The sequence below is a fragment of the Oncorhynchus keta genome, chromosome 12 (genome assembly GCF_023373465.1).
Source record: "Oncorhynchus keta strain PuntledgeMale-10-30-2019 chromosome 12, Oket_V2, whole genome shotgun sequence".
Taxonomy (NCBI): domain Eukaryota; kingdom Metazoa; phylum Chordata; class Actinopteri; order Salmoniformes; family Salmonidae; genus Oncorhynchus; species Oncorhynchus keta.
In genome coordinates this window covers 28,457,231-28,482,038 of record NC_068432.1, presented here as the reverse complement: position 1 = coordinate 28,482,038, position 24,808 = coordinate 28,457,231, and the positions used below count along the sequence as shown (strand labels likewise).

Sequence of the window (24,808 nt, the reverse complement as noted above, 5' to 3'; positions counted from 1 at the left end):
AACACATTAGCTAGATCGTTAACTCTAAATATAATACCCACTGCTAGTAGCCACATAATAATCTAACATTAATGTCCCGAAAACATAAGGCCTGTGCAATCGCAGTGGCCTATGCGCATCTCCTATGCTCCGTATCCCAAAGCCATATCAAACAGGCAAAGCGTCAATACAGGACTAAGATTGAGTCGTACTACACAGGCTCTGGCGTTTGTCAGATGTGGCAGGGCCTGCAACCCATTACAGACTACAAAGGAAGCACAGCCGAGAGTTGCCCAGTGACACGGGACTACCAGATGAGCTGAACTACATCTATGCTCGCTTCGAGCCAAATAACACTAAAACATGCATGAGAGCACCAGCTGTACCGGAAGACTGTGTGATCACGCTCTCCGCAGCCGATGTAAGACCTTTAAACAGGTCAACATTCACAAGGCCGCCGGATTACCAGGACGTGTACTGCGAGCATGCGCTGACCAACTAGCAAGTGTCTTCACTGACATTGTCAACCTCTCCTTGTCCAAGTCTAATACCAAGATATTTTAAGCAGACCACCATAGTGCCTGTGCCCAAGAACACTAAGGTATCCTGCCTAAATGACTACCGACCCGTAGCACTCACGTCTGTAGCATTGAAGTGCTTTGAAAGGCTGGTCATGGCTCACATCAACACCATCATCCCAGAAACCCTAGACCCACTCCAATTTACATACCGCCCCAACAGATCCACAGATGATGCAATCTCTATTGCACTCCACACTGCCCTTTCCCACCAGGACAAAAGGAACACCTATGTGAGAATGCTATTCATTGACTACAGCTCAGCGTTCAACACCATAGTGCCCTCAAAGCTCATCACTAAGCTAAGGATGTGGTAAGGGTAGGTAACAATACATCCGCCACGCTGATCCTCAACACGGGGGCCCCTCACTCATGACTGCACGGCCAGGCACGACTCCAACACCATCATTAAATTTGCCGATGACACAACAGTGGTAGGCCTGATCACCGACTTCAACGAGACCTCCCTACAGGCTGAGGTCAGAGACCTGGTTGTGTGGTGCCAGGACAACAACCTCTCCCTCAACGTGATCAAGACAAAGGAGATTATGGTGGACTACAGGAAAAAGAGGACCGAGCACTCCCCCATTCTCATCGACGGATGAGTGGAGCAGGTTGAGAGCAGAGCTTCAAGTTCCTTGGTGTCCACATCACCAACAAACTAACATGGTCCAAGCACACCATGACAGTCGTGAAGCGGGCACGACAAAACCTATTCCCCCCCAGGAGACTGAAAAGATTTGTCATGGGTCCTCAGATCCTCAAAATGTCTACAGCTGCACCATCGAGAGCATCTGGTTGCATCACTGCCTGGTATGGCAACTGCTCAGTCTCTGACCGCAAGCCACTACAGAGGGTAGTGCGGATGACCCAGTACATCACTGGGGCCAAGCTTCCTGCCATCCAGGACCTCTATACCAGGCGGTGTTTGAGGAAGGCCCTAAAAATTGTCAGACACCAGTCACCCAAGTCATAGACTGTTATCTCTGCTACCGCATGGCAAGCTGTACCAGACCACCAAGTCTAGATCCAAGAGGCTTCTAGACAGCTTCTAATCTCAAGCCATAAGACTCCTGAACATCTAGTCAAATGGCTACCCAGACTATTTGCATTGCCCCCCCCTCTCCACACCACTGCCACTCTCTGCTGTGATCTATTCATAGTCACTTTAATTAACTCTACCTACATGTACATACTACCTCCTCACCGGTGTCCCTGCGCATTGACTCTGTGCCCCCCGTATATATTTTTACTTTTTACTGCTGCTCATTAATTACTTGTTACTTTTATCTCTTGTTTATATAAATGATACTACAGAAAGCTGAGAACCACCTCTTTGACCGTGACAACCGGATAGCTGTGTTTTCCCCGCAATTGGATTTCGAAATCTTATACAATCAGAAAGAAAAATTATCCCGCAGCATTTTTTTCCCCCCTCGACACAGCAGCAGGCCCCAGTTTACAGGGGCAGGCAGACACTTTAATGACAGGAATCATAAGGATAATGTGCTTTACTGTTTGACCAAATCATGGGTTTAGACGTTTTGAGAGAGGCGACCATGTAGAATTTAAAAAATGTACTCGCACAGCCAAGTCGAGGGGTCACAAAATGGTACTAAATGGTCGCAGTCTGGAGCTCTCTAAAGGGTATATAGATCTATATGTTAATGTGCTATTTCACTGTATCTTTCCCAGATTCCCCAGAGGACAGCCTCCATTGCCACAGCTCTCAACACCAACCTTTCGTCTGGCATCAGGCATCCAGTCAGAGCCAGGTAACTCAGGAGGACACATTTGAGCTACTCTTGTCTAATCTCGGTGTCAAGAACGCACAATTTCCCACTACTTGATTTAGGTTCTGGAGGAAAACACTTCCCAATCTGTTTCAACAAAGCCCGTGCCTCCCTCTGCCAAAGCCCGTGCCTCCCTCTGCCAAAGCCCGTGCCTCCCTCTGCCAAAGCCCGTGCCTCCCTCTGCCAAAGCCCGTGCCTCCCTCTGCCAAAGCCCGTGCCTCCCTCTGCCAAAGCCCGTGCCTCCCTCTGCCAAAGCCTGTGCCTCCCTCTGCCAAAGCCCGTGCCTCCCTCTGCCAAAGTCCGTGCCTCCCTCTGCCAAAGCCCGTGCCTCCCTCTGCCAAAGCCCGTGCCTCCCTCTGCCAAAGCCCGTGCCTCCCTCTGCCAAAGCCCGTGCCTCCCTCTGCCAAAGCCCGTGCCTCCCTCTGCCAAAGCCCGTGCCTCCCTCTGCCAAAGCCCGTGCCTCCCTCTGCCAAAGCCCGTGCCTCCCTCTGCCAAAGCCCGTGCCTCCCTCTGCCAAAGCCCGTGCCTCCCTCTGCCAAAGCCCGTGCCTCCCTCTGCCAAAGCCCGTGCCTCCCTCTGCCAAAGCCCGTGCCTCCCTCTGCCAAAGCCCGTGCCTCCCTCTGCCAAAGCCCGTGCCTCCCTCTGCCAAAGCCCGTGCCTCCCTCTGCCAAAGCCCGTGCCTCCCTCTGCCAAAGCCCGTGCCTCCCTCTGCCAAAGCCCGTGCCTCCCTCTGCCAAAGCCCGTGCCTCCCTCTGCCAAAGCCCGTGCCTCCCTCTGCCAAAGCCCGTGCCTCCCTCTGCCAAAGCCCGTGCCTCCCTCTGCCAAAGCCCGTGCCTCCCTCTGCCAAAGCCCGTGCCTCCCTCTGCCAAAGCCCGTGCCTCCCTCTGCCAAAGCCCGTGCCTCCCTCTGCCAAAGCCCGTGCCTCCCTCTGCCAAAGCCCGTGCCTCCCTCTGCCAAAGCCCGTGCCTCCCTCTGCCAAAGCCCGTGCCTCCCTCTGCCAAAGCCCGTGCCTCCCTCTGCCAAAGCCCGTGCCTCCCTCTGCCAAAGCCCGTGCCTCCCTCTGCCAAAGCCCGTGCCTCCCTCTGCCAAAGCCCGTGCCTCCCTCTGCCAAAGCCCGTGCCTCCCTCTGCCAAAGCCCGTGCCTCCCTCTGCCAAAGCCCGTGCCTCCCTCTGCCAAAGCCCGTGCCTCCCTCTGCCAAAGCCCGTGCCTCCCTCTGCCAAAGCCCGTGCCTCCCTCTGCCAAAGCCCGTGCCTCCCTCTGCCAAAGCCCGTGCCTCCCTCTGCCAAAGCCCGTGCCTCCCTCTGCCAAAGCCCGTGCCTCCCTCTGCCAAAGCCCGTGCCTCCCTCTGCCAAAGCCCGTGCCTCCCTCTGCCAAAGCCCGTGCCTCCCTCTGCCAAAGCCCGTGCCTCCCTCTGCCAAAGCCCGTGCCTCCCTCTGCCAAAGCCCGTGCCTCCCTCTGCCAAAGCCCGTGCCTCCCTCTGCCAAAGCCCGTGCCTCCCTCTGCCAAAGCCCGTGCCTCCCTCTGCCAAAGCCCGTGCCTCCCTCTGCCAAAGCCCGTGCCTCCCTCTGCCAAAGCCCGTGCCTCCCTCTGCCAAAGCCCGTGCCTCCCTCTGCCAAAGCCCGTGCCTCCCTCTGCCAAAGCCCGTGCCTCCCTCTGCCAAAGCCCGTGCCTCCCTCTGCCAAAGCCCAGTCCCTCCCTCTGCCAAAGCCCAGTCCCTCCCTCTGCCAAAGCCCAGTCCCTCCCTCTGCCAAAGCCCAGTCCCTCCCTCTGCCAAAGCCCAGTCCCTCCCTCTGCCAAAGCCCAGTCCCTCCCTCTGCCAAAGCCCAGTCCCTCCCTCTGCCAAAGCCCGTGCCTCCCTCTGCCAAAGCCCAGTCCCTCCTTCCATCTCCAGAAAGTCCACCTATGTTTATTCATATTTTTTGCTGCAAGCTGACAACATGGAGGTATCTGACATTTTCCACGAAAATATTTCACAGGTAAGCCGTGTTTATTAGAGTTGTGGCTAAAAATCCCTGTTCCCACTCGAAGCAACACATCTGGTTTATCGTGATTCATCAAAATAATCAGCTGACGGTGTTCCAACACACCCATCAATAACTGTTTTACTCCCTTTCTCACAGATTTGCCTTTAGATGCATGTCAGGGTAGATTACTCTGATTCTAATCATGACACATGAATGATGATAGATCATGACACAGTTATGATATCGACTGCTGAGGCCAGATAACTGATTTGGTGTCTTCCTTAACAGCAACCCAGACCTCAGCCGCAACGACCGCTGGGAGAGAGGAGATAGCATGCACCTTGTATCCAATCTGCCCCAGACTGGCTCTCTGGAGAGGCACCGCATACTCAGTGAGTAAATCACACTGTTGCTGACTCTGCTTTTCTCTCCATCTCTTGATCCCTTTTACGAAATGAAAGCAAACCCCAACAATGATGTGATATTTAGTGTGTTGGTTTCAGGCTCCTCCAAAATGGACTCCCCCATACTAGGCCATGACGGGCGCATGAAGGGGCACAAGCCAGGGGAGTCTCGCACCTCGTCCCGCCCCAGTCGCCCTGCTGTAAGTACCCCTCACCTGTAAACCCCCCCTCACTCTGAACACTGCGTGATGGATAATCAGACAACACTTTATACACCCTTATCACACTCATCTTCTTTTAAGCTTATCACTTGTAGAAATCTATATTGCTCTCTTCACCGACTATTCTGCACTATTGTAATATCTGCACTCACTCCCCAATCCCTACACCTGGATATTGACACCTGCACTAACAGTTGCTCTCTTTTTATGATCCTATTTCTGTACCTGTTGATCACACCCTTTCCTCTGCACTCACTTCCCTGTTTGTCCACTGCTTCTTCCAATGCACAGAGTTACAAGAGAGCAATAGGAGAGGTTAGTATCTCTGTGTGTGCTGTGATATGTTTTTGCTTCCACTATGTCAGGCTGCTGTGTTAAAAGTTACACAAGCCTGCCATAGTCCTGGTATGCTGGCAAAGTATGTTAACTATTGAGGAAACGCCCAGCTCTATGATTCCCTAATGTCTGTTGCGTGTCTGTGTCATCTGCGTGTGTGCCTGTCTGTGTTCAGGACCATGGGCTGTATGCTAAGGAGCGCCCTGAGGAGCAGCCCAGACCTCCGGTGAAGGCCAACGACTACTCTTCATCCTCCGAAGGCAGTGAGAGCAGTGAGGAGAGTGAGAGTGGAGAGGGGAATGAGGAGGAGGACAGCCCCACAGACCGGTCAGTACCAGGGTGGGAGAGGCACACAGACAAACAGGAAGAAGAAAAAAGGAACTGCTTTCTAGAGACATAGCTACTTAATGTTATTGAAAGCACATTGTCCACTTTTACCGCCACCCTGACCATTCCTTGTCTTTTTATTTTCCTGTCCACTCCATATCCTCCACTGCCCTCTGCTCTGTCACCTTCCTCTGTTTCCTTCCTGTCTTCCTCCCTGACTTCCTCTCCTGTCTTTCGTTAGTCCCCGGGATGCAGACTCTGACTCAGTCAACACCATGGTGGTTCATGAGGAGGAGGGGGAGGGAGGGGAGGAGGGGCAGGCTGGAGGCTATGGGGACCAGACCATGCTGGTGCAGAGGGTGAGTCATCTGTCTCTCAGGAAGTAGCCTACTGGACTAATCTGCATTAAACACACACCTATGGGACTGACATGGGGGGGTGTGTGGGTGGTTAGCTTACTCTTTTGTAGCGGTTGTGTTGGGAGTTTGACTGGTTTGTCCCCATTGCCTGGCAGACACCAGAGAAGCGGAGCCACAATGGATACACCAACCTGCCTGACGTGGTGCAGCCCTCCCACTCCCCCACTGACTCCGCCTCCCACTCCTCCCCTGGGAAAGACTCTGTCTATGATGTAAGTCTGTCTCTCTGACTGACTGTCTGTCTCTGACTGTTAATCTGTCTCTAATCTGTCTCTCCATGTACATGTTTCTCTGCCATAAACCCCATTCCCAGTGGTATTTCTCACTCCCTTTTGTTTCCCCCAGTATCAGTCCAGGGGTCTAGTCAAGGCGTCAAGTGGCAAGTCCTCCTTCACCACCTTTGTCGACCTGGGCATGTACCAACCACCAGGCCCTGTGGATGCCATCTCTGTGAGCAGTAAGTACAGACAATAGTCATTATCATAAAGGGTTAAATGAGGTTCCCCTATATACCTTCACTTACCTAGTTTCCTGTTCTAGTCCCTCTATTTTCAGTTACTCGGCTCACAATCATCAGCATCTCTTACTTACTGCTGTTGGTAAATCTAACTCATGGAAATGTCTCACAAGCAGGAGGGCAGCAGTTGCCCACAGTAGCTTGATTCAATATTATATTTCCCTTAAGGAAGTTTTAGCATTCATAGAGAACTAAGGCTTGTGTTTCTCTCCTCCTTCTAAACTCTGCTCCTGCTGTGTCCAGGCCTGGGCTCCAGGTTTGAGCAGCTGAAAATGGAGGTGAGGAAAGGCTCCATGGTGAATGTGAACCCCACCAACACACGCCCCCACAGCGACACCCCCGAGATCCGCAAGTACAAGAAGAGGTTCAACTCTGAGATCCTCTGTGCTGCTCTCTGGGGTGAGACAGACGGCACACTGGTCTTGGCTATGGCCCACACTCTAATCATATGAGCCACAGAATTAAAATGAAATATAGAATGATATGCATTTCAATGACCACATGTAACATGCTTTGTTCCACCCAGCTTGAATATCACATTCTTCACACATTGTACGTCCTGATTGATTGCATTAAGGGGGATATTTGTATCTAAGTGTGTGTGGTCCCCAGGTGTGAACCTGCTGGTGGGGACAGAGAACGGTCTGAAGCTGCTGGACCGTAGTGGTCAGGGGAAGGTCTACTCCCTCATCAACTCCCGCAGGTTCCAACAGATGGACGTCCTGGAGGGACTCAACCTGCTCATCACCATATCAGGTGATTGATTAGTACTGCTCTGCACTCACCTGGGGTCTGTTTGGGAGAGTGGAACGTCACAAAACCTTCAGCTAGAGCTAACAGGATTCTGACTTGAGCATTTCTATCTGCGACGTTCTGAACGTTTCACTTCATTTAATAAACCTGTGGAAAAGGACCTGTGCATCACAAACTCCATCTGTTGCTACTAAGCTCTTTATCCACTATATAACTGTGTGTGTCCATCCCAGGTAAGAAGAACAAGGTGCGTGTGTACTACCTGGCCTGGTTGAGGAACAAGATCCTTCACAATGACCCGGAGGTGGAGAAGAAGCAGGGCTGGACCACTGTAGGGGAGATGGAGGGATGTGTCCACTACAAAGTGGGTGAGTAAAGGAAGGGAGGAGACGGAGTAACAGTGATGTGACCCGTTATTGAACCGTGTATCTATTATCAATGCATTCTGTTTTTCTAACAATGTATATTTACACATTTGGTTTTGCCTTTTTGGCACTGTTTATTTATAGTGGCACATAATGGCTCTAATCCCGCTTTGTATGTGTCTAGTGAAATATGAGAGGATCAAGTTCCTGGTGATAGCTATGAAGAACGCGGTGGAGGTATACGCCTGGGCTCCCAAGCCTTATCACAAATTCATGGCCTTCAAGGTAGGTCTCACCTTTCCTGCCTCATTGTTCTAAATGCCAGGAGTTCTGTTTCCCCTCAGCCAGTCGACCAGAACAACATTCAAAACACCCCATGTTCTCCTCTCTCTTTGCCTCTCTTACTCTCCTCTAGTCCTTTGGTGACCTGCCCCACAGGCCCCAGTTGGTTGATCTCACAGTGGAGGAAGGACAGAGGTTGAAGGTCATCTACGGCTCCAGTGCTGGCTTCCACGCTATCGATGTCGACTCTGGGAACAACTATGACATCTACATCCCAGTGCATGTGAGTGGAGGAGTTCCTCATGGAACAAGACACACGCAGACAGACAAATAAAATAAAGCTTTGGAATGAATTCACACCTAAAACATCTATAAAACATGAATAATGATATGTTTCATTGATTAGATGCCCAGGCCTGAAAGGTATTGATGTGAAAACCTCAGATTCTAACACTTTCTTTCAAGATTTACATATATTTAATATTTTAGTCACTTCACTCTTATTCAGAGCGACGTAGAATCAGTGCATTCAACTGTTAGGTAAAACAAGATTCTAGTCCTTCGCCCTTGTGTGTGTCCCCAGATCCAGATCCAGATAATGCCACATGCCATCGTGTTCCTGCCCAGCTCAGACGGCATGGAGATGCTGCTGTGCTACGAGGACGAGGGAGTCTACGTCAACACCTACGGACGCATCATCAAAGATGTGGTGCTGCAGTGGGGCGAGATGCCCACCTCCGTTGGTATGGCACATCTGTAACTGCACGCAGTCACAGGCACACACACTTCTTTCTCTTGAAATTGGCATGTTCTGAGTTGGCATGTCCTGAGTTCTCTCTCTCTCCCTGTGTGCAGCACATATCTGCTCTAACCAGATCATGGGCTGGGGAGAAAAGGCCATAGAGATCCGTGCTGTAGAGACAGGCCACTTGGACGGAGTCTTCATGCACAAGAGAGCCCAGAGGCTCAAGTTCCTCTGTGAGAGGAATGACAAGGTGGGTCACACACACATTGGTATTCAAAATATTACTTAAGTGATCTATGTTTATGCCTTCGGTATGTACAGCTGTAGGCACTGGAGTCTCATTGAATATGAGTAATAAGCCTCATGTCTTGTTAATGTGTGTCTCAGGTGTTCTTTGCCTCTGTGCGCTCCGGAGGCAGCAGCCAGGTCTACTTCATGACCCTGAACAGGAACTGCATCATGAACTGGTGAAGCAACATAGTCCCATACACAAAACACTCATACACACACATCTAGCACGCACGCGCGCTCGCCAACACACAAGCATACTGTAAATCCATTCCAGCCTAAAGCTTCACGACAATGAGTCCATCTCACCTGCCATCTTCTGACTCCCCTGGTCTGATTGATCTCCCCCTGGAATGGTAGCTACCTATGAGATATCACTACAGGCTTCTAATGTAGTATCTCTACTTTGTACTGTATATACTTGTCCTGTATTGTTGTACCTCAGTCAGTTGGTGCGCCTGTGTTTTAGTTGTAAACTACCGTAGTTAGTTCCTTCTTATTAGGGGTATGTTAAAAACATTCCTTCCTGGTGAAATACATTTGAAAGAAAGCAAGATTCAACCAATATAAGTCCAGATTGAATTGTAAATAGACGGTATCTAACATGTTTAAATGGAAGAGAACATGGGTAGACTGAAGTCACCGGCAGACGTGTATATAACACCTCCATTCAGTGTGTGGCCACTGACCTGATATATATATATATATATACTGCACTGGCACACCCTAAGGTATTGTTGCAACACTCAAAATGCTTCAGATTCCCTATGGTTTCATTATTCAACTCATCATTCAAAAAGAAAAATAGGTATTTGATTAACTTGATTTCATGTTTTTATTTTGGTGGTTTTTTTTGGAAGGAGTTTTTTTTTTAACTCTTCGGAAGACAGACTATCCATTATGTGAACATAGTAACATTCTAGTCCCTGGTAAAAATGGAACATATTGCTGTGTTCTAGCGTCATGCTTTCATGTGTCTTTATTCTCCCCTTGTTTCATATCGGGGATGGAGCTATTTACCATTTTAGGAGCCTATCGAACAGACTTATGATATTAAACTTTTCTCTTGTTAAGAATTTAAACAATATCACTGCAAACAATTGATATTATCTGTACTGTTTCTGTATTTGGTATTAGCCTAACTGGCATTCTTACTTTTACTCTCTACTGTTATATTGCCGTTATATTGCAATATATATGCTGTTCTAGTGCAGTTCTTGTTCCGAGAGGGGAGTTTAGGTTGAATTAATTTGTTGTGTGTAAAATGTACCAGAGGTAGGCAGTGAGGTGACTTAAGATGTGGGGGTCGAGGGGTGATGAAGTATGAAGGTTTTGATGTGACCGTAATATAGAGGACATAGGAATTGGGTGAGCGAGTGATGTGCTTGTTAGAATATTATAATGGCAGCAGGTGTCCATGATCCTTACCTGGGGGATAGTGATGGGGTTCAGGCTCTCATCTGGCGGCTGTAATCCAGTGAAAAATAGTTCCCTCTTGCTAGATCTACTCTGTCTGTAACCTCTGTTATTGATGTATTTTATGTTCATTGGTATGGATCTTGTTACGTTTGTACTCAGATGTTGGTTTGTAGGGATAGGGCTACAGTGGATAATACTGAGCTATCAGTGTGGTTCCAAGCAATAGCTGTGTGATTCTTGAGCCAGTGTTGAAATCCACTCACTGATGCTTTAGCAGGCCCAGTTTTGTGTCATGTTTGTCTCTGCAATACTGAACCAGAGGACTCAAACTCATTGGGCACTTTCATTTATCATCTTACTAAACTAGTTGTAAGGCAACAAGTTGTTGAATATAGTGTAATTGCTATTGTTTTCCCTACCAAAGTTCCCAATTGTCCTCTGGACATACATGAATCTGCTTTGATTCTTTTAGAGATCAGGGGAAATGCTTAAGCTGTGGGTATGTTATGTAGTTTATGCTAAATTAATGTTATATATATTGTAACATTAAATATATATTAAAATATATAAGGAAGTAAAGAACAGAATCGATTGATACACTTTTTAGTTCAGTTACAATTTGTCTATTTTGCTCTTATGTGAGCATGCTTGCATGCACATCTGAGCCATTTATCCTGTATCACAATTGCGTATCAATTCTTAGATGAGTTTCTCGCTAGCCTAGTGCATTCAATATCAGCTGTGTGCCATTTGTGACTGATATCGCAAATATCACATTTTACACACACTCAACAAGTACCTCTGGCAGCTGTGAAAAAGTCCTCATATCTTAGTTAGCCAAACTGCCATGTTTACAGTTTAAGCAGTGCCTTGGAGTAGGGAAGAGACTGGGAGATGGGTGTTGGGGGAGGGGTGAATATGACCCCCCACTCAATCTTCTAACTCTGAACTTCATGAAGAAGAGGTGTTACTGACAGACGGAACAACATAAGAAATAGTTGCCTCCCTCGTTAAGGATGGTGTTCTGTGCCAATTAAGTGCCCTTAAATAGAAACCAGAAAGTCCCAATACGTTTCAACAACTTTTAATGTTTTACATTGTCAATGATTATATATTTCATTCTGTAATAATAACTGCAATGTTTACCTACTGCTCTTTAAACATTGAATGGACTCACCAGTTACAGGGATTGTATCTGTTGCCACCATGTGGAAGAGGGAACATTCTCTAGAGAATTTCAACCATCGTTAATTTCTGCTTGTATGACACATTCATGTGACTAGAATATAGGCACAGGGAGAATGTGCAGTTGATGGCAGCAAACCAATTTGGAATGTAGAAAATGATATGCCTATAAAAATGCATCTCTTGATTTGATGGTTCTCTAGACGGTGGGAGGGGGGCCAAAATACCATAGAAAAGCCATATGCTACTTCACATTTGTTGCAAATAGTTTAATAGTATTTCATATGTTGAAATTAAACTGAAGCCAGTGACCTGGGTTTAGTTGTGTGGTGTTAGAGGGGCTAGAAACATGGCGATAAAGAAGCAGGTTTTTGCTGGTGGTCAAGTGTGTGGACTGGCTGAGATGCAGTGGGAAAGTAACCAACTTAATATATTCTGAAAGGACTATTTTATTAAAGGATATGTAAATTATATTGAGAGATTTAAATAAATGAATGTATATCTATAAAACAGATTTCTATAACATACTTTACTGTCTGGTATATTAATTAATCTAAGCACAATGTATTCTAATCTACAGTAGTGAGGGGAAAGCTATGAATGTGGGTGTACGTTTAAGACTGAATGTTTGGACTGTTTTGGGGGGTGTTACAGATGCATGAGAGTGATGGCTGAGCTGCGTGTCTTTCCAGGTGAAGTACAGATTCCTCTTGATACAGCCTAACTAGTAGTCATGCTATTGGTTGAGAGGGAGTGACCAGTCTATTGAAGACATGTACTGTTCGATGCAGGAGTAGCCAGCTGAGACAGAAAGGTGGGTGGATGGAGAGGGTCAACAATTTGTCATCAAGTGAGCCATCTAATTTTTATATAGCAACGTTTCTATTGTCAATCCTAAATATAAAGTATCAGTCAAGTGTAGTGTTACGACAAAGTTGTAACAGTAAAATGGGCTTTGTTACATGAATCAAAATGTTCAGCCCCACAAAACAGAGGCATATCACGAAGGCTGTCCTTGCCATATCAAACGTTGACACTTCTCCTTCATAAGCAATATGAGTGTTAAATTGAATTCTCTGCTGTCTCTGTCTGTGTGACTTTGGTGGGAGGGTGTTTATCGTGGCCTTTAGCAAACTGAATGTAAGATGGACTGTTTGTCTGTGTCTCATAATTGAGAGATACCCATACACTGCTTAATCTGTTTTTTTGTCTTAATCCCAAGAAAATCTACTTTGTAATCCACAGTCAGCATAATACACAAACATCACTAACAGTTGTGATGCTAGTTTTGCATTGATGCGTTTATCCAGTAATTGCCTTTGAGGAGGATGAATAAATGAATGATAAATGATAATCAGTTGGGTGGGTTTCCTGCTTCTGTGTAGTGTTTTATTACCTGCCTCTTGCTATGGAGCCAATGACCTGCTCCACCCAATGTAGTCACACACTAATCAGACACTCCATTCACATATATTATATAGTAATACTGTATAACAGGGCTTTTGCCCTAGTACTACACATCTGATTCAAATAATCAAAGCTTGATGGTTTGGTTATTTGAATCAGCTCTGTACTGCTAGGGCAAAAAACAAAATGTGCCCCAGGACCGAGTTTGGGAATCCCTGCTGTACAACATAATCTTGAATCTTGTCGAATAAGATTAAAGTATGAATGGATTTGTGATTTTTAATAGGTGCTTGTGGGAACCAGTACAGGTGAACGTCTGAAAGCTGAAAAAGCTGATTTCTTTGGATGGGTCTATAATCTCTTCTACTTTATTTTTTTTTTTTTCAATCTCTTTGTTTTTGAGAAATGAAATTTATTTTACCATGTTTGTTTAGAGTGTTTCTGTTTTGAGGGGTTAACTTCAGATTATATTAGACTGATGAACTTTAATATTTTAAAAGATTGTGTTGAATGAACTTATGAGTCTGTAAAAGTCTTGATGAAGAATTGTTTGAAAAATAAAACTATATTGATCTCATCTTAAACAGTCTATAATTGTATCCGTATTCATAGATTGGGTGTAAAGCATGATGAACAATGAATCCAATGAGAGAATGGGCTAAGCATGTGTTGTATAAATGGCCTCCAGTTCCCAACCACCATCATGCAGGACTTCACTCCAACAGACACATTTATCATGCTTGCTGTCCAATATTCAACCATTTCCCTGAAGTGTGGATTTATACTCCACCTTGTGGAATTAAAAGGAATAGACTGGTTTAAAGAACATGGTGGAAACCAATGATGTATATAAACCCTGGATTGCTGATGCTATGTATTGGCGAATGAGATGCTTTGACGCCACCGGTCGGCCATATTGGCACTCCGGATGAAGCAGTCCAAATTAATGAATGGAATTCTACAGTATTTCAAGTAAATGTTTCAAGGACAAAATGACATGTATTTAAATAATGTTGTAGTGGGGACAGTAACATTAGAACTTTAAACAATTATACTTTAAGGAAAACATTTGAATATTTGTATGTTTAGCTCACATAAGTATGCATTAAAGCGTCTAATATAATAAACTTGTTAATACAAATTTAGACGTTAAATAAATGCATTTCTTTAGCTTCCAAAATATGTTTTACAATGGTTGGGTGTGCCAAGATGGAGGTACAGTGGCTTCAAAACAGGTTATCATCTAGTGTATATATAAACTATTGTTGGGAACTCCCTCTGGTCTTGGTATGCACCAATCCAATCCCCATGTGGGGGAGGGAACGGGTGCACACTTCTGGAAAAAGGGTAAAGAATCGGAACGCAACATGAATACATTATCTGAGCATTCTAAAAATGACCAGTAACTATTTATATCATTAATCAGTCTATAGTAAGTAGTGTGTTGAGAAATAAGAGCAGAAATCTGGACATCAGGTAGGTTTCATCAAGGTTAAATTGGGTCATCAAAGCATGTAAAATTCACGTGTTTATGTTGAAGTTGTGTGCTGAACAGGATCCCCATATATCTCCCTTGAAAACTACCATGCATGGTTTTAAACACAGAAATTACAATGTTAAAAAAGTACACAACTGGCCAAAACTGGCAAGAGAGGCTACGTGTATTTATTAATAGTATGTACAATGTATACCATCATAAAGTTGACATAATATATTGACAAAGTCAAAGTATGAATATTGCCCCCTGCTTATTTGAGAGTTGTCTCTTGATAATCTCGCTCACCTTATGAATCTCTCATTTTATTGATTTCATTTAGTTTAATTTCATCATTATTCTCTATTAATTATCCTTAAAGTGTATCTGAGGCACACAGGGAAACATGAATAAAATAGGCGTAAAAAATTAATACAACAAAAACATCAAAATCAAAACTATCATATATTTACTTATATATGTGGGTGTACATATCTATAAAAACAGTAACTACATGATAGCATTTTGTTTGAGCCAGAAGAAACTTTAAGAATTGATGGTTTATCTTGATTTTCCTTTAACAGGGTCACTGGAAAGTTGGGCATTCTTTCTGCTCTCTATCTCCCTGTCTGTAGTGTCTTGAGTGTTATTGGATTCACTTATTACCATGCTTTTCCAGCCCATCACTCTCTATTCCTTCAACTGTGACTGTTTTCACCCTGTTACAGAGACACACAAACCTACTGTAGCACAGAAAATCAGATTTAAGGATATTTGGGACTTCAGAGTAAACAAACGAAAAACAGAATTGTCTCCCCAAATTAGCTCAAGAGTTGGAGTTTCGTTCAGAAATAAACATGTACTGTAGATGTGTGTGCATGTATATATTTTTGTTTGTATGTTTGTGTGCGCATGTATGTGTGCATGCACTTAAAGTTTGTGTGTGTGTGTGTGTGTGTGTGTGTGTGTGTGTGTGTGTGAACATTTGTTTCAATTTGTGTTGAAAAATCTGGTAAATTGTGACATTTCAAATGCGTGTTTTAGTTTAGCATATATCAGGATTTTATTGAATTTGGTCACGTCTTTAATGGTAGTTCCAATTACAAATGTACTATAACTGTGTGTGTGTGTACTGTGTACCTATATATCTGTTGTGGGTAGTGTGGGCATTTGTTTGTAATTCTGGTGGACTCTTCCTGCATACAATGTGATTGGTAACATGGACAATTGCAAGTGGCATTTGTGTGTCTGTGTAAACTCATACCTAATTGGCGTTATATATATATATTATGTACAATGTTTTAATGTGTATGTGTGTATGTGTACATCTTTACGTACAGTGTGAATACAGTGTGCAAACTATGTGTACCAAAATGTGAGATGTGAATACTTTGTATGATCAATATTGTGTTTGCGTGTGGGTATGTGTGTGTGTGTCTATGTATGTGTCTATGTGTGTGTGTGTAATGTGTGTGTGTGCATGGCTCAGGTAACTTGTCAGTTCCAGATCTTGAGGAAGCTGTCCCAGGACCCAGTGGCCACCGCCATGCCATCATCAGTCACACCTAGACAGCTCACGCGATTGTCATGGCCGGCTAACACTCCTGACACAGAGAGGGACAAACAAACAAGTGTTAACATATGGTGTCCTGGTTAGCTATCTCATCAATCCACCATCTTGAAATACCCCTGAACTGTTAACACGGGGACCCCTTTGATGGTTGATTTACATTTGACTGAGATCACACTTGTGAATTGAAGTCTAACATCTCAATGAAATCAGAAGATATAACATTCCCTTTTTGATCAGTTGTTTTCAGTCATGGGTCTGATGCATAGCCAGACACAACTATACAACAATGGCTGCCAGCTAAATGACAGCCGCTCGCTCCTACTCCACCTACTCCACCCCACCACACCCAACTGACCTGCTCGATCTCCCTTCATGGCATCCCAGATGTTGCAGTTGAAGTCGTCGTAGCCGGCCAGCAGCAGCCGTCCGGAGCGGGAGAAGGCCACGGAGGTGATGCCACAGATGATGTTATCGTGAGAGTACAAGCTGAGCTCCTGGTCGGCGCGCAGGTCAAACAGCCTGCAGGTGGCGTCGTCGGAGCCGGTGGCAAAGGCGCTGCCGTTGGGAAAGAACTGTAGAGGAGAGAGAGAGGGAGTGACAGCCATGGGTTATATCAGCTAGCATTAGGTACATTAGACACTCAGAATTAGCTAGTGCAGCTAACATGAAGGACTTTGGGAAAGGTGACATGTCTTAGAGTATGGTTTCCTGGCTTACTGCCATGACATGAACCAGAAAGCAGGTCAGCACACTCACACAGACTGCGTTGATATCAGACTCATGGCCCGTGAACGTCTGTCGGCACATGCTGTCCCTGATGTCCCACAGCTTAATGGAGGCGTCACAGGCTCCGGACACAAAGGTGCGGAAGTCTGGAGACAGGGACAGGCTCATGACATCACCGCTGTGGCCCGAAAACACCGTGGTCTGCTGGCTTGTCTCGATGTCCCACAGTGCACTGGGTAAGAGAACAGAAGAGCGACCCACTGGATTTAACAACTGCTATCAGATCATTTTGAGTGTAAGGTTAGGCTAGCTCATAGCTAGTTACGTATAGACAATATACTGTAGTATATTTATATTTGCATTCTCCATCAGCCTTGGTTACCGATCCATCAGGACTCACCAGGTAGTGTCTCCTGAGCTTGTGATGATTTGGTTGTCATCGATGAAACGGCAACAGGACAGGTAACCTGTAGCACAAATAAAAACATCTAGTAGAACACTGACCACACCATATCAATGTATGGTGCTCCTACTAACACCTCCGTCACACCAACAGCTTCATTACATTTTGGTACACCAGAAGTACATTCATTTCCAATGGAATGCCGCGTTTGCCTTGCAGCATTGAGTTGCAGAGGCAGTTGCAGTGCGTTCTGTGCTGTGCATACGTTGGATTTATTGAGCGTGTGCGTGCGTCAGACTGTATGCGTAGAACGGCTTGACAGAAATGGTAGCAGAACGTGAATGTTGGAACTTTTGTTGCACACATATCCAGATGATGCTGCGTACCATTTTGCGAAATGATGCTGTAGGTGTGATCGAGGAGGAAGACTTCATTTCAACAATACCCGGCCTCCCGAATGTGAGTAATTTAAAAGCCCCAGGTGAGCTAGCGCTGTAACACAGCTAAGGGACTCACTAGGTTTTCAGGCTGATGTCTCAGCTCGTTATAATTGTGTTGCCCTGTGACTAATTAGCCATGTGAATTAAAGTCTTCCTTGTTTAGGGGTTTGGGACCTGGGGATCCCAGTGGGACAGGGAACAGGTAGGAATACTCAACTAAACTGCATACACAACCATATGTAGTGTCACTGGGGAAGTTAGAATCAGGGAGGATCAAATAAACTCACATAACCTAGCTAAGACACTTCCATGATTTCTCAATAAAAATGAACACAAAATGACTCAAGCTTAGTCACATAGGTATTTGTGTGTAGTAATTCTTCTTCACCTGTGTGTCCGGGTAATTCCCTGCTGACCCTGACGTTGCCCTCGCGGGTCTTCAAGCAGTAGATGGAACAGATGTTGTCCAGACCTCCACAGGCCACGTAGTTACCAGAGGGGGCATACGCACAGGTCATCACCCAGGAGGAGCGCAGGGGGATAGCATGCATCTGGAGGGGGGGATAAGAGTTGGTCACTGTGTGTCACAGAATAAAGGCATGGCCATGGACAAGGAGAGCGTAGTATCGTAAACGGGGCCAGGCAGGAGTCCAGAGCCAAGTCCACATCCAGACAGAGCAGGAGCAGAATAGTAGTTCATTGTTCTTCCTCTGTATTGAATTTGTGGAATCTTTTCAGGGGGAGCCATTGCATAATATAATTTACAATGTTTAAATGGCAAAGTGACTCTGGTAGGTTATGATGTAAGTAGAAGTATGAGATGAGTCAAAACACACAGTCGGCTCCCATTTCATTTCCAATCCCTGAAGGCTGCCTAGTTTGCTGAGAGTGAGTCAACCTTTCCAGGCCCCTTGGTGAGACCAGGGGAGATGTTGTTATTTGGGTGCAGGTCTCACCTTGTTAGTGGTGTAGCTGTCCCAGATGATCAGTTTTCCATCTTGAGAGGCGCTGACCAGGAGCCTGCGGAGACAAAGAGCCATTGTGTTATACCTCATCAAAAAAAGCACCGCTTGTACCGCCATGTGTGGTATATGAGTGAGAGAGTGTGAAGAGAGGGAGAAGCCCCCTCATGGGTTGGCATAACGTTACACCCACCTAGAGTCTGTGCCCCAGTGCATGGCATAGATCTTAGCCAGGTGGCCACGGAGAGTGCGCCTCGTCCGCATCTGAATCCTCCCCACGGGATCCAGACCTGACGTTATCTGGTTGACACACAAACACACAGAAAAGCAATGTAAAGAAGACAAGTTCATCACAGGGTTACTGTGTCAATGTATTCTGATCTTTTTTCACACATCAGATCTTTTCACATCAGATCTTTTACAGAGCTGATCTGATTGGGCAAAATATCAATTAGTGAAAAAAAGATGAGAATTGGGCTGGTTGTCAAAACACAGCCATACTCTCTTTTATGTGGGTATCTGTGATACATACCTGTGTCAGGGTTGAGTCCCCACATGCTTTCCTGGCATCCTAAGAGACAGAGAGTGGTTAGACAAGCATCAGCAATCTCTCTCAATCTCACCCAGGCAAATATCCCACCTCTCAATATGGTGTGTTAGACCTACTCCCTTTTCCACCAACCCCCTTCTCCTCTAGACCCAATGGTTTTACTGCTTTCATTGAGATCATAAAGCGTTTCAGAGTAGGATTGCTGATCTAGGATATATCCTGTAATCGAAAAGGCAAAACTGATCCTAGATCAGCATGCCTAGCCTTTGGGACTCTTTGTAAATGTGTGCCCAGATCAGTAACATTCTCTGACACACATACTCTTATCTGGTTCCTAAGTTGCTCCGCCTCCTGACGCAGCTGCTCCAGCTCGCTCATTTTGGATTGGTCCCTGGCCTCGTCGAAGTCCTCTGTCACTCAGTCAGTCACCTGGTGGGGACAAAGGATGGAAAAACAGCATGATTTAAACTTAAAACATTCACGTAGATCGCCCAGACTGAGATATCAAGTTCAAAATTAGGACTCCATCTAAGAGCAGAAATGTCCAATTAGAATGATGGACAGTGCCTGCGTCAGAACAAACCAATCTGCTTGTAATGTAATATGTGCTATGTTTGTACATGGCATGCGTATCAGATTGCATGATTTGATTGCAGTGTTATCATGGTGAGTAATCGACTCCAACTACATCAGAGGTCTCGTGGTCCTCTGCTGGTCTCAACCTGATCAATGGGTTTGATCTGATCCTAATCATTTTGGCATATTTCACCTGGAGGCTAGTTGTTTAACACCATCACAAACATGGCTGCAGAGCGGCAGCTAGAATCAGAGTAAATTGGGCATATAAAATAATACTTAATTCAGTATTTTAAGTGCACAGTTTACTAACATAGCACATCTAAAATACGTAAAGCTCTGTAATCTGTATATTTATGCTAGTACAGCCTTGTCTGGTTTAACTGTGGAGAATAATCTCTAATCTGGTATAATCTGAGAGAGAGCTTCATCATTTAATGGGCTCTCTCTGGTATCCACGAACCACTTAATGCACAGAAACAAGATTAGGATTACTGCAGGCAGGCAGGCATTTATCATTCATTACAAGCACATTGAACAAAATGTATGCGTGTTTGTGTTGTGTTCTAAAAGGGGGCTCCCGGGTGGCGCAGCGGTCTAAGTCACAGTATCTCAGTGCTAGAGGTGTCACTATAGACCCTGGTCACAACCAGAATGTGATTGGGAATCCCATAGGGCAGCGCACAATTGGCCCAGCGTCGTCTGGGTTAGGGTTTGGCTGGGTTAGGCCGCCATTGTAAATAAGAATTTGTTCTTAACTGACTTGCCTACTTGAATAAATAAAATAAAAATGTTAAAAATGACATTTTGAATCTCTATTTAGCATAGCTATCATTACATTTGGAATTTGCCAGTGGGATATTTGCATAATTACTATGTTATTATCTGGCTATTACTATGTTTTAACAAGGACTGATGAATGATTCAACATTGCTGCGATTATGGTCGATTCTAGTGGACACAAAATGTCATTGTTCAAGCTGCAGTATCAAAACGAATGAAAACTATTTTACAGCAAGATCTCGATCATCTAGTGAAATACACTGAAAATGGCTGACACTAGCATTATCACAAACTACATTTCCAAATGACTACATTTTCCCCCCGCTAGACGTCCATTGTTACCATCACAGTTGAATGTGACTGAAAATACTATGGTAGGCGGTAGGTCTATTTGTATTATTTAAATTCACCAAAACACTATTTGTTGTACCATACACTTCCATATCAACATGATTAGCACTACAGACGTGTTTTTGATCACATGCACAGGGAATTCGAAGAGAGAGAGGTTTCACATTCAAATCATACTCAAAAATTGGCACTAGTATTTGCATGAGTTTGTGGGCCTATTCAAATCCGTTAAGACACCGATGAAATACCTCTGACCATTGTACTCTGCTTTGCACATTCGATTTGCATCACTGTCGATACTGTACCTCTTTCGGTGGCGGTGTACCGGTACTTGTAAAAACCCCATATTAAAAAAATAAAAATGCATTCACAGACAGGTACACTGCCCATGCAGCAGTGTCAGGTAATATCACATTTAGTGTTCACATTTTCCATATTTCCTCTAATCCCAGTGCCTCAATGTTAACATTACCTAACACTCACATCACATGTGCCATGTTATTAAAGGCCTCCAACTCCACATACACAAACAAACAGGAACATCCACATCATCACCATCTACTGGGCTAGGGAGAGGAGAAATTAACTGGGTCATTGTTCCCGGTGGGAACCTCCAACCAGATGGATCACACAGCACTAATGGAAGGCGACCGGGGGGAAATTGGTGGGTCCCAGTCTCCTGGCACAGCTGCTCATTTAGCCAATAAAGCACTGAGGGGTTGGTGGTGGTGCATTACCATCAGATACCAGGGTGTGTGAGGAGAGGACTGGGCATCATGGGATGGGATGATACACCATCGCCCACTGACATCATGAAATGGCCCTTTTTTGGTTTCCTCCTTTCCCCAATGCTTTCTGGACAGTATGTGCAATGCAATCCACCTTGCCAGGCAGTCACCAACCCATTCCGTTGTTGTCTGGACATACGTTCCAGTTCCTAACCCTCCCTCAAGAACATCATTTTAAGGGAGCATTTCTGGTAGAATTGGTTCAAGAAGTGTTTGTCCACTAGTAAAATCATTTTGAAAGATGTATAAAATGATGCAAAACACAAGGCAGGGCTGGATGTAAATGATCCGTATTGACTATACGTGTTTGTGGACCTCAGCACATGTCCTGTGCTGAATAGGTGGCCATCAATGTCACCATAATAGCTTATTAAGCATTTTCTCCAAGACAATATATTACCCATGACAACTGACAGACAGAAGCTACCTAAACTATAGGTCAAAGACAATATATTACCCATGACAACTGACAGACAGAAGCTACCTAAACTATAGGTCAAAGACAATATATTACCCATGACAACTGACAGACAGAAGCTACCTAAACTATAGGTCAAAGACTTGCTTCTCATTTGGAAAAGATTAATGCAAAATACAGTGTGGCCCCACCCCTTATGTTCATGCTCAGTAAACGATAGCCTGCTTGGTCTATTCGGTTGACATTTCACAGCGAACCAAGAGTGCTAAAGTAATAAGCACATTATATTAGCCTTATTGGATTGAGTGCATTACAGCATCATTTTCTATAATAGAATTCTAAATAAATTCCTTGCATAAAATGTCAAATCCATTTTAAGGTCAAATTGCAGCATAGACACTGTAGAATAGCCCTCCCTCATCAACAAATAGGTTGCTTACATCGGCCTTGGGGCGCAGCTCAGACGGCTAGGCTACTCCCTCACTACAAGCAACAGTAGCCTACCCAGTACCCACAAATGTATGGAGGCTACTTGATATAGATAGCTGTTAGGCTACTTGATGAATTTAAGGCCATAATTCCACGATTATAGCAGTAAACCCCTGGCATTCGTTGTTAATGGCACTGACACCCTGGCAACCGTGTAATTTTTCCAAGCCGCTAAATATGCAAACACTTTACGGGGTTGCCTGTGTTAATATAGGTTATCGCAAGAATGTACAGCAAGCTATGCTATATGCAAATAGAAAAACATTTGGTACAGTGGGGAGGTTCGTCCATATGTCTATATTTAGGCTACCAAAACATACAGTTGAAATATAATTTCAGCGAAATGATGAGCCTAGTCATGAATAGGCCCATCACTGGTAGGCTACATCATCCAGCCATCTTACATCCATGACAATTCTGACAGCATTTTATAATGGATGGCTGGCTACCTGTTAGGTAATGTTTCCGATGAGGTTGGTAGTCTTTCTCGAATACAGTCTGGATTTAATGTTTCAAAAAGGCTGGGGATGTTTATTGGCCCCTTTTTCCTTAGAAAATAAAACAATATAGGGACAGAAATATGCAGATATTTTCAATATCCTCTCGGCTCCTTGTCTTCTCTAGATTTTTGCTCAGTGAATCTCCAATGTCGGCTACACATCAAATAAATATTAGATCGAAGTACAGAGACACCATATCTCCGTTTGACTGGACCCCTTGAAAAGATGAGTTCTGCTGTTGTGTTCCCGTTTCCTCTTCAGAATGGTTTGCCTTTCTACGCCCGAGACCTTCATAAACTCGAAAACATCTTTGTTGGAGCCGATTGAACACAATTGCAATCTGTCCACGCATCAAAGAAAATGCATTGAACCATATGAAATTAGTAAATAGCTTTTTTGTGACTCAGTTTTTCTCTTGATTGTGGTTTTCGTGATCCTCGCTTCCTTCCTCCTCTGCTAGTTCGCGGATATCTTCCTCCTCCTTCTCTCCCCTCACTCCCTCGCTTCGTAATGACCGTCGCCTCCTCGTCAAAAAATGAATTATTAAATAAATTGCCAAACACAGAGGCTTAAACTCTTGAGAGAAAAATGTAAATTATAATTTAAAAGCGACTGGGCTATCTTGCCGGAGGAGCAGGAAACCCACCCATTGGTACACAATTTTTTTTTTTAAACATGCAATAGGCCTAATGCATATTCTCATGAGGTGTTTTTGTATTCAAAGCTCTAAATTGCAGTGTTATAATAAAATAACGTAGTTTCAGGTTAAATCACCCGGTCTGCGCTTGCTAACATTAGATCTCGTAAACACGATTCAACCACACCCATTTCGGAGAGACTGTACCATTTTAGAACCCCCCTCTGATGTCTACTCGATAGGCTACGGGTGGGATGACTCTCAGATGGTCCTCGATCTACTGCAGATCTTGAACATCACAGGGCCGCATTTGTCTCCTTTATGAGAACCCTTTTCGTGTCTTAGTTATTGATTAGGCCTACGACTATATCTCACAGTACAGTGTGCACTTATAGCGTTAACTACTTCCAATGTAGGAAAATTACTACAAGAGCCCACCCACCTAGAAAAAAAATAACTGTTGAAGTGGCTCCAATCGGCCTCAATTCATCACTCATAGCAGATTTCTTACTTCGTCCCCTTCACGTTTTGATTAAACTACTTGTGTAATTAATTCCTCATAGTAGACTAATTACTCCGAAGCACTGTATTATCCCAGGAGATGTAGGCTATACACCTAAGGATTATTTTATAATTAGCAGATGTGGGTGTGAGAGAGCAAGGCCATAGGCTGGTGAGAGATGGGTTTTTATCAAGCCATGGTTTTATATTCATGATAGTGAGTAATCCGCTCATTTCTAAATCTTCTGTCTGTCCAGATTTTTAAAACCTTGGTCTTTATTTACTGTCAAAAGATTGTGTGAAGGTTACAGTGTGATAAAAAGGTCAGAGGCCTGTGCGTGCACACACACACACACACACACACACACACACACACACACACACACACACACACACACACACACACACACACACACACACACACACACACACACACACACACACACACACACACTACATAATATGCATAATCATTATTCTTATATCTAATGCATTTTTAAACTGTCATTAAACTTAGAGACCCACATAACACACACACACACACAATATATACATAATAATTATATTCTTATATTTTAATGCATTTGTAAGACAGGACGAAACCAGAACCAAGCAGCTGGTACTAAATGGCCATATGGGCCTGAGAAATATATT

The 24,808-nt window shown here is 44.7% G+C and overlaps 2 protein-coding genes across 6 annotated transcripts in view; one reads left to right on the top strand and one right to left on the bottom strand.

Annotated features, from left to right (window-relative positions):
• LOC118391230 (misshapen-like kinase 1) overlaps positions 1–13,567 on the top strand; it is a 37,881-nt gene extending 24,314 nt beyond the window's left edge. For 3 of the 5 annotated variants that reach the window (XM_035782404.2, XM_052457948.1, XM_052457946.1), the window contains 16 exons: positions 2,253–2,332; positions 4,604–4,707; positions 4,819–4,919; positions 5,232–5,255; positions 5,452–5,603; positions 5,845–5,962; positions 6,118–6,234; positions 6,368–6,479; positions 6,783–6,938; positions 7,152–7,295; positions 7,526–7,660; positions 7,842–7,942; positions 8,073–8,222; positions 8,523–8,682; positions 8,795–8,934; positions 9,072–13,567. In XM_035782404.2, coding sequence (XP_035638297.2) covers positions 2,253–2,332; positions 4,604–4,707; positions 4,819–4,919; positions 5,232–5,255; positions 5,452–5,603; positions 5,845–5,962; positions 6,118–6,234; positions 6,368–6,479; positions 6,783–6,938; positions 7,152–7,295; positions 7,526–7,660; positions 7,842–7,942; positions 8,073–8,222; positions 8,523–8,682; positions 8,795–8,934; positions 9,072–9,155 — 1,878 coding nt within the window. In that variant the 3' untranslated portion in view covers positions 9,156–13,567. The remainder of the gene's footprint in view (positions 1–2,252; positions 2,333–4,603; positions 4,708–4,818; positions 4,920–5,231; positions 5,256–5,451; positions 5,604–5,844; positions 5,963–6,117; positions 6,235–6,367; positions 6,480–6,782; positions 6,939–7,151; positions 7,296–7,525; positions 7,661–7,841; positions 7,943–8,072; positions 8,223–8,522; positions 8,683–8,794; positions 8,935–9,071) is intronic. The other 2 variants (XM_052457947.1, XM_035782405.2) reach the window with 1 other exon arrangement.
• Positions 13,568–14,626: 1,059 nt separating this feature from the next.
• On the bottom strand, positions 14,627–23,833 carry LOC118391231 (guanine nucleotide-binding protein G(I)/G(S)/G(T) subunit beta-2). Its single transcript, XM_035782408.2, has 10 exons — positions 22,966–23,833; positions 19,433–19,540; positions 19,094–19,132; positions 18,755–18,861; positions 18,556–18,619; positions 17,988–18,150; positions 17,157–17,223; positions 16,787–16,988; positions 16,386–16,602; positions 14,627–16,061 (listed from the first exon to the last, which is right to left on the bottom strand). Exons 2-10 carry the CDS (start codon positions 19,487–19,489, stop codon positions 15,955–15,957), a joined length of 1,023 nt encoding a protein of 340 aa, XP_035638301.1. The 5' UTR covers positions 19,490–19,540; positions 22,966–23,833; the 3' UTR covers positions 14,627–15,954.
• Positions 23,834–24,808: the final 975 nt, after the last annotated feature.

Coding starts and splice junctions, on each gene's coding strand:
- LOC118391231 (XM_035782408.2), bottom strand. CDS start 19,489: ATGAGCGAGCTGGAGCAGCTGCGTCAGGAGGCGGAGCAACTTAGGAAC. Junction 19,133..19,432: donor AACTTAGGAACCAGATAAGA/GTATGTGTGTCA, acceptor TCTGTCTCTTAG/GATGCCAGGAAAGCATGTGG. Junction 16,062..16,385: donor CATGAAGGGAGATCGAGCAG/GTCAGTTGGGTG, acceptor TCTCTGTGTCAG/GAGTGTTAGCCGGCCATGAC.